General features: G+C 31.9%; 1 protein-coding gene across 1 annotated transcript; it reads right to left on the bottom strand.

Moving 5' to 3' along the window:
• Positions 1-201: 201 nt before the first annotated feature.
• On the bottom strand, positions 202-3,572 carry LOC132286399 (microtubule-associated protein RP/EB family member 1C-like). The gene is made up of 6 exons (XM_059788731.1): positions 3,330-3,572; positions 3,036-3,191; positions 2,680-2,786; positions 1,047-1,263; positions 858-971; positions 202-746 (listed from the first exon to the last, which is right to left on the bottom strand). Exons 1-6 carry the CDS (start codon positions 3,435-3,437, stop codon positions 471-473), a joined length of 978 nt encoding a protein of 325 aa, XP_059644714.1. The 5' UTR covers positions 3,438-3,572; the 3' UTR covers positions 202-470.
• Positions 3,573-9,798: the final 6,226 nt, after the last annotated feature.

The following is a 9,798-nucleotide window of genomic DNA, read 5'->3' as shown; positions in this document are numbered from 1 at the left end:
TAACAGCCCACTTCCTGTAATTTTGCATAATAAAATTTTTCAAAAATAAATAAATCTTCAAAGCCACTTGATGGTTACCATTTTGGTACACATTGGATTTGTGCTATACACCGGCAAAAAGTTTTCATAAGATGGCTAGCAAAACTAACGTGTTTTCAACCTTAAACAGTGGAGCGCCGGTAGCAAAAGGATTCAAAAATGTTATTTTCTTCAGGGAAATCTGATATAATTGCAAATGGGCTTATAAGATCAATGAGCTGATTCTCAAAAACCCAACGGACTCAAAGTTCCACAACGCAGCATTGAAATTGAAGAAAAGAGATTTGATACACTCCTTTTAGCAACACAATATTGTCAAACTAGTTTTGACATGTAAACTAGTAAAAAAGATAAACGGGAAAGACGGTAAAAGGGAATTGTTTTGTAAACCAGCTAGAACCAAGGCATTCATCTTCAATATGAAGAAATGATCAGTAAGTCATAAGGGGTGATCCGCTGCAATGGACATCAGAAACATCAGAAATCCTTTGCCTTGGAGACAATGTAGTGTTTGCAGCGGCTTCAACATCAACATTGATAATGTTTTTTCTCTTCTGAGTATCGGCCTGTGGCCTGTCCTCTGGAACCTCAGAAATGGGACTCAATGGCTCTGCTTGATCCTGATGCTGGGATATCATGGCTTGCGCTTCTGCCACCACTGATGTATCATCTGTAGCGTACAGTATCCTCTTTATTGCTTCAACAACCTGTAAACAGATGATGCTAATCAACAACTTCATAAATAATAGTTACTCATATACTCTTGAAATAGTTCCACGCTTCTAATGTCTTGAATCAAATAAATTGGGAAACAGTACTGGTATATTTTCAATCTCCGGACACTGGCACAAGATCTCTACATCCCTCAACTTTGCAAAGTAGAAGTCCCTCTCTTTCTCTAGACTATCAACTGACAGCTTCAGCTCTGTGATCTGCATCGAGATGAGTGTTACAACAGAAAATTCTTAAACTACAAATTTCTCGTTAATGCACTTGACTTAAAGTACCTGTTGTTCATACTCGGGCCCTCCACCAGAGAAAGGTTTAGGGGGCTTAGCAGATTGATTTGTAGTGCTTACAGAAGATACATCATTTCTTCGAGTAGTGTGGGAGGACTGAGTTCTGGGGGCAACTGTTGAAGACTTGGTTGAAGGTAATGGTGCAGATTTCTTGGCCACATCTTTTCCTCCTTTGCAAGCCTCTCTCCTTTCCAAAGGATTGTAACTAACAATGACAGGAACCAGGCAAGACATTGAAGTACAAATAATTGCTTTCCAAACTAGAATCAATATTGAAGGTTTCTACTATTAATATCATACATCGAAGGTAGTAAACCTTAAAGATAATAATAGGAGAGCATTTGAACAAATATTAGATACTTCAATGACAATTTCATATATTTAAGAGTCATCAGCAGCATGCAATGGTTCAACCAAAAATAAAATTTGCATTAATGTATACTCTGTTATATTGGAAATGCCATAAGACTATTAACAGAAGAAAACCCTGAACTATAATCGTGCATGAGAGGGGGAAAATCTGAACTTCAATGAGGTGTTTAGAAACAGCAAATTAGAAATTGTGTCAAAGACTCAAAAGCAACATGTCAGAATTGGACTACAATCTAACAAAAAATGCATTGGCCATTAATTGATCCTGTTCCTGCCTAGTGTAATTATTTATATTATCCTCGCTTGGCCTGAAATTGTCTATCCTAAGCAGCTTTTGAGTCAATTCAGGCATCAGCCTCACAAGCTCTGGCTTGGTAAAGATCATGAAATATTACGTTATCAAGTCTACACTGGAAAAAGGGGAGCTTTCTCTCTTCTCGTAGTAGTATTCATATAAGAGCATATTATGATTTTGATTGAGCAAGTTGCACTGAAACTTGACAATCACTTGCGGGATATTACGTGTTTGTAGGAATCACTCCCATCTTTTCGAAAAGTAAAAAAGCAATGACAATTTCTTGCCTCAAACAATTAGAGAAGGTATAACTTTTTTTGGCTGAAAACTACCTTATGTCACATTACATAGTGTGTTCAACGTTTTGGGTTCATATAGAGAGGGTATAACTTTATGAACCCAAGACATTGAACACACTATATAATGTGACATAAGGTAGTTTTCAGCCAACATTCCATTATACAAATGGAGCTTAAGGAACATCAACCTGCTCTAATATAGCTTAATTTTCAACAACTTGCTTTAATACAATGTGAATAACCAGGTCCGACAATAAATGCTTAGATGTAATATAATTTATAATCTAGCATGCTCCAAAGGCTTATGATACAACTCCAAAATCTTAAGCTTCGTCACAATGATGTTTGAATTTATAATTTTTGCCTGCTCTAATACCATGTTAACAATAACCCTCTAAAATTTGAGTGTGTGTGACTTTGTTTATATTCTTTTACACAACATATCCCTAGTATTCTATACATTGCAACAAGAAAAGGCAAAAATTAAATTGCTCCTACTGATTTTTCTACAATAAACAGACTTTATCAATAGTCCCAATCACCGATAGCAGACAACAAAATGTACTTTCCACAGTTCAGTCATAATGAACAATTACATAATAATTGAGAAATATAATTGAATTTATAAAGAAAATAATTAGGGTTGGAAAATTACCTGTGGAGAGCGCCTCTGCTAACTGAATCGCAGTATCGCTTCATCCATTGCATGAACTCCAGATTATCCAGCGCCCTCCCTTTCACTAGCTTGTTCACCTCAATATGCTGTGCCTCGCAATGACCAAAAATAGATGAATAAATAAATAAAAAGGGTAAAGACCGTTTGTTTTGAGGGAAAATCTTGGTGAATTTTTCTTTCTTCCAAAATTAAAATTCCCAGACGACTCCACTTCTCGCAATGAATATCTTACTAAGACCTTGGTGAAAAGAAAATTATTTTCCCCCAAAACAAACGAAAGTGACCGAAACCCTAAGACCATGAAAATTGGGGGTTGGGAAGGGAATAAATCAAACCTTGGTTATCTTGAGTTTGTTAAACACGTCCTGAAGAACCTTGTAGTTCTGTATCATCTCATACTCGTTCTTGGCATCAAAGTTGACCTTGTGCATCGGCACAATTCCAGGATGAGCCGCATCCATCAGTTGGCAGTGTACCGCACCAGAAGACGCCTGCAATCAACAGATCCAACGCTTTATACGAATCGTTCATAGAAGAAACATAAACAGTGAAGATTTATATATGCATACTATATACAAACAGAAATGCGAGAATAGTGATGATTAACGATTGAAATTGAAGAAAAGTACCTCTTCAACTTTGGAGAGATTGAGTTGGAGAGTGGAATTGATCCATGACAAGATCTCTGATCTGCCGACGAAGTAAGCCGAGTCCATCATTCCAATGTTCGTCGCCATTTCGATCTTCTATCTAACTGTTCTCCCTCTCTGTTTGACGACTTTCTAGGGCTGTAGTGGTCCGCGCGTATAGAGAGAGAGTGCGTTTTAGAGAGAGAGAGTGGTTTTTGAAATGAGGGCGGGATTCTTTCTTCTTTGTGATTCAAAATATAATTGAATAAACCGCTGTGCCCTTCGAGTTTTACGCTCCCTGGGTCAGTTAAAAACAAAGACCTAAATTAAAAAGGACCCAAATCGTTGAGAAGCCCAAAACTGATTCTAGATTTGGGCCTGCCTTCATTAGGTTTAGCTTTCTTGGTCCTTTATCATAACATTATTGAATCACACCTTCGTATTATTGAAATTGTAATCATGATATTTCAAAATTGTTATGATAAAATAATATATATATATATATATTAAAAATTGTTAATCTTTCTGAAATTCCAATTTTAAAATAAAAAAAGTTAATAATGAATTTTATGATACCAAGTATAGTGTCGGGTGAATTTAAGAAGTAAATGACAAATACAATAGAAAACTAAATTTTCTTTTATTCTTATAAAACCTTTTAAAATTTTCTCTCTCCCCTAAATTTTTTGCATAAACCTGAATGCTATTTAATTGTTCTTCAAGGGCATGTGATTGTATTCAAGAACAACCTCATATGATAATTGAATTAAATTAAATTACTATATGTTACTCTTTATGTCCATATCTAAGAAGCAAAGATACAGATACAATACGGACACAGAAATATAACAATTTAGTGTAATATTATGAATTTAAATACACTTATTAATATAACATAAAAGTTAATTTCACAACACATAAAACATTCATATTCATCACTTAATAAAATTTAAAATTTTCATAATAGTTATATTATGTAATTTTTGTTGCTTATGTTACATTTTAGTGTTCAAAATTTGTTTAAAATGTATTATGAAATATTTGAAAAGTATTGAATACGTAATTTAAGCATCTGAAAAGTATCGGATACGTGTCAGAAATTAAAAAATATATTTTAAATTTACAAATAAGTTTAAAAAATATTAAATACATATACATAAGTATCCAAAAAAATTTGATATTTTATACGTATTTAATATAAATACGTGGCTTCAATGTTTTATAAGTTTAAAAAATATTAAATACATATATATATATATATATTTAAAAATTTTGATATTCGTATTTAATATAGTTACGTGGCTCTTGTAAAAACATTCAATACGTAGCTCTCATTAAAACATTCGTACATTCTAAATTTATAATCTAGCAACTCAAGTCCATTGTTAAAAAGTTTATTTGGTCGGTCCATGCGTTCATACTGCACGTGTTTGTCCATACTCAATAACTAGATTAAAGTACTTTAGTCAAGTCATTGTTAGAAACTTTATTGCTCAGTCCAGTACTTGATATTTACAACCACGACCAAACTTACAAGAAGAATACAAGATTTTTATTATTTCAGCCAAAAATATCTACACTAACGAAAACGACATGAAAACGCATCCATGCGTCATTTCATTTCTTTCAACTCCGCAAGAATTTGTCAATAATAAATAAATCAAATCATATCATGTGACTGATCATCTGTTTATTCAAAGCAAAATATGTGATTAATTATAAAACTGTTGGATTATGGAACTTACGAATTATATAACATGCCATGCTCTCAGAGTTGTTAATTTCATGACGTGGCACCGTGTGAACATTCGTTAATATTCCTCGTTAAGAGTTGATAATTATATAATCATAGGGTTTGAGGTTTCTATGCATATAATGTATGATTTAGTTTATAAATATTTGCATTCAATATACCAATCATAAGAGCATTTTTAATGTTAAAAGTCATTTTCGCATGCCAAATTTATATTTTAACAGATGTTACAGTATCAAAATATTATATTTTAGTAATTCTGCTCCAATGGTGCATTTCATACAAAATGTGATTTTTTTGACACAACCACCATTCTTTTTCAACAACAATTCCCACCATTCATATTTGCATCAGTAATTTAAATATGTTGCACATTCCAAATCCAGTTGTAGACATTAAAAGGAAACTAAAATTAAACCTAATTAAAAAGAAGCAAAAATCTAAAATATCTGGTCAAAAAAGGAAAAAAAAAAATTTTTTGATTATATTATTATATAAATTTTTTTTTCTTTTTCAGAAATTCATATATATTATATATATATATATATATATATATATATATGTATATTATATATATTTGATTATATTATTATTAAAAATATATATATTTTTAGGGCAAATCATTTCAGCCTCCCCGATCGCCTCCATCTTTATTCTCTCGTTCTCAACTCTAAAATTGCCCCCCCCCCCCCCCCCCTCCGTGCAACTGCAAACTACAAAATCAACAAGAATCAGAAGTTCAAAACCCATATCTTTCAGTTTCCATTGCCCGCTGTTCCAGTTCGGGTTCGCCGTTTGCAAGCTTCAGCCGCTGTCCTCAACTCTCAAGCTTGCCTCCCCCGCTCTGCAACTTGCAAACTTGCCCTAAATCGCAATTGGAGGAGACGAAGATATGATCTAACGGTCAGGAACTGTCAAAATCAAAATCGACGTCCATCAGTAACCCTCTTTTCGTCATCGATTTTCTTCCTCTGGTTCAGATCGGATGATTTTCTTAGAACTTTTCTCTCTCTATATTGCAATAGACAAGGAGAGAAAGAGATGCAAGTTTCAGATTGTGATTCCAAACGGCATCGTATTGGAAAATGAGAGACTTGCCAAAAAAAATTGGCAGCTGCTACATGTGAGAGGAGATTTGAGAATCTCAAATTTTAAGAACTCAAATGAGAGTCCATTGGGGAGGGGTTTTTTTACCTAACTCTTATATTTTGAATTTGAGAGCTCCAATGAGAGTCCATTGAGGAGGCTCTAACGTGTTAGGAGATACCAAAAATGACAAGGCTTTTATGTCTAAAATATTGGTGCCTTCGGATAGATATAGATATCAAATCATCTTACACTGGAGAAATAAAATCAGACCAATCAAGAGAATTATCGAATAAGTCACAAAAACTAATACTCAACAAAGTTGGTTTTTCAATCACTTGGGATTGGATGCTTGAATTTTATTTTTTTATTCTACTTTATCAAATGTTATGACTTTAGTTAAATCACATATTTTTTTTAATATATATTTGAATATATTCAAATAATTTTAATCAATTTTTTCTTATTTTATCTTTCATTTATGCTATTTTAATTATTTGAGAAATGATAAATATCATGATGATTTTAATGATATGGTATGTGAGTTGGTAGTTAAGTGTACTGTGAGTTGGTGGTTAAGTTTACGTGAACCACAGAATGTGGTGTAATGCTATAATTATTCAAAAATTCCTAAGAGCATTTTTAGCGGTATATGAAAATATTCTTTTATGTAAAATATAAACTGCCACCTTTGATGTATAAAAAATTTTCAACTTCCACAGTTTTTTAAGATACATTATCACATCACTAATGTGTAAAAGAATTGCATATTTTACACAACCATTTTACACTGACAGATTAACATATTTCCTTTCTCATCACTCTTTCTCATTCCATTAAAAAATCAACCATATATTAAGCAAGTTTGTAAAAGTTATGTGAGGTCCTAGCATGACACATGGCTAATTATTATTGGGAGATATATGTTTACACAAAAAGTATAAAACAACCGTTGGAGTTCAAATTAAATAATTCAAATTTTTTGTATAAATCCATCATGACACATCATATTTACACAAAAAAATATACACAACGATTGGAGATGCTCTAAGTATCTATTAAAAAGAAATCTGTTAGTGAGGACCGATGTTTTGTTGTATGGAATTGGCAACTTTATGAGATTATGTGGAGCTCCTTTAGATGTTTGATTTGATTATGAAAGGGTTTTTTTTAAAGAAAAAATACATTTAAGTAGAGTTAAAAGTTCTAAATTACAAAATGATCTATTTTTAAAGTATAGCTTTCAATTTGGTTGAATTAGAATTTTGCATTGATTGAAAATCATTATTCGTATCCAAAATGTCGAAGCTTTTCTTTTTTTTTAAAAAAAAAATAATAATAAAAATAAAAAACTAAAAAAAAAACAAACGGCTGGGAGTTTGTATTTTTACCAACTGCTTGTTCCAATATTGAAATTGTTTGGATCACGATGACCATTTCTATATGATAACTATTCTATTCATACGAGAAAAAGAAAGATAATTTACATTGCAAATAAAAAAAAGGGTCAAGTGCAAAAAATATCTCGAAAGTATGTTTACAGTACATATCACACTCCTCGTGTGAAAAAAATATTCCTAAAATTTTAATTTGATCCATATGACAAATTTAAACTCTAAGTTGACTAAATTACCCTTACTAAACTATTTTATAAAATATATATAATTTTTTTTTATTTATAAAATGACCGAAAATGACATTGTTGGAGACCGTCCCTCACGTATAAAAAACACTCCTAAAGTTTCAATTTCATGCAAATAGGTCCCTCTCACAAATTTAAACCCTAAGTTGACTAAATTAACCTTATTGAACCATTTCATAAAATATATAAAAATAAATAATTTTGTAAAATGATTGAAAAATACACTTTTGGAAGACGCCAACAATGGACAAGTAAATATAAAAATAGAAAATAAAAATAAAAGTATAAAAAAATCTAAATAGAAAAATAGAAAAAAAAAAAATGAAAAATAAAGTGCAAACCAAAGAAAACAAATCTACTTCAACTCCGAAAACTAGTACACACTGATATTGTGAATTTTTATTTTTTTTTTTAATAATCTTGATACCAAAAAAATAAAATAAAGAAAAAAATTTAGTAGAAAAACAGTAAACTGAAATCTCAAAAAATTCAAATCTTTATTCTACACAAATTCTCAAAGTTAAAAAAAAATTAAAAAAAAATAAAATTTAGAGATATATATAGAGAAAAAAGTTTCAAAAAAAAAAAGAGAAGAGGTAATGTGCACATAACACTCATATACTATGAGATTAGTAACATATAGATCTCTCTGGGCATTTTTTAAAAAGTAAAAGGGCAAAACGGATATTACAACACTAATTTATGTTAGATTTCTAATTAAATGGTATTTTTGCACAATATGAAAAGATTAGGGGTATTTTTTGCACACTTTTTTAAATAGAAGATAAAAGTTATTCACGAAATATATTTGAGGGATGTTTTCAGCACTTGTCTCATTAAAAAAATAAACAAATTATATAAGGAATATAATGCCACCCATATACATACAAATTTGTGCAAAATACAATTGTTTGTCTTGCTTTGTTTCTGATAAGGGGAATGAGAAAGAAAAAGAAAAAGAAAAAAATATTTAAAAAATTCTTGAAAGAGCCCTCAAAAAGTCTTTCATGGTGGGTAAGGGGTCCTTCACACAGGCCTGGGCTAAGAGAGCCGAACACATAGCATCAATCTACCTTCTAAATTAGGATCCCCTTAAAGCTAATATCACCTAGAAGATTCTTCTAGTCCTCCATAAGCCAAAAAATTGATTGAGTTACTAAAATTTTTCTATGAGAAAATAAAGTGTAAACTTAAATGGACACAAAGTCAGATAAAACGGGAGCGGAAGAGAGAGTAAATTTGAGAGCGGGAGCGTGAGAGCGGAATAATTAAGTTATAAATAGTGAAAATTTGAGACAGAGCACGTGTAGAGCGTGAGAGCTAGAGCTCGCATGGAGCGTGAGAGCGACACCTGTTGAGAAGAATTGTGTGACTTGGATGGACATTAAGATAGGAGAAAATAATAAATCAGATTAAAGATAATAAATCATACCCAAATCAACTACCACGTACTATTAAATGCTACCTATAAATATCAACGGACAAGATTTTCTTTAAAAAAAGAATAAGCTAATAACATAAAAGAATATGAGAAGCTAGGACTGCAACTCGGGTGGGCCCAGCCCGAAATAATTCGAGCCCCGAAATTTAGTGGGCTTGGACAATATTTTTCTAATTTCGGTTTGGGCCTGAGTTATATATTTTGAGTCTGAATTCAATTCGGGCTGGGCTTAGGTTGATATGGAAGAAACCCGAAACTCAACCCGAGCTCGAAAATATTATATATATTTATAATTATACTTAAGTCACAAGGGTGTAGTTGCTAAGTTGGTAGTGTGCTTGGTATTTATACTTAAAAAAATTAATTGATTTATTTTAAAAAAAATTAATCTAAGGTAGGCTTAGTGTGGGCTCAGGCTGGACAAATTATGTATGGGTTGGGCTTAGGCAGCTCGGCTCGAGTTTAAAGTTGGGTTTGGACTGAAGATTTTCTATATGAGCCTAATTCGAAATGAATGCCAAGCCCGTCCAATCCGCCCGAGTTACAG

The sequence above is a fragment of the Cornus florida genome, unplaced genomic scaffold, assembly GCF_030987335.1.
Source record: "Cornus florida cultivar Cherokee Brave unplaced genomic scaffold, ASM3098733v1 CherokeeBrave_3.0.0_Hap2_Chr11, whole genome shotgun sequence".
In the NCBI taxonomy this organism is placed as follows: Eukaryota; Viridiplantae; Streptophyta; class Magnoliopsida; order Cornales; family Cornaceae; genus Cornus; species Cornus florida.
Note: the sequence above shows the minus strand (reverse complement) of the source record. Positions and strands in the feature narration are given on the sequence as shown.

What these genes read in the sequence shown, in the direction of transcription:
- LOC132286399 (XM_059788731.1), bottom strand. Translation starts at nt 3,437, where the DNA reads ATGGCGACGAACATTGGAATGATGGACTCGGCTTACTTCGTCGGCAGA. An exon ending in ACAAACTCAAGATAACCAAG is followed by an intron (nt 2,787 to 3,035) that starts GTTTGATTTATT and finishes TGCGAGGCACAG; the next exon opens with CATATTGAGGTGAACAAGCT. An exon ending in AGCAGAGGCGCTCTCCACAG is followed by an intron (nt 1,264 to 2,679) that starts GTAATTTTCCAA and finishes TGTCATTGTTAG; the next exon opens with TTACAATCCTTTGGAAAGGA.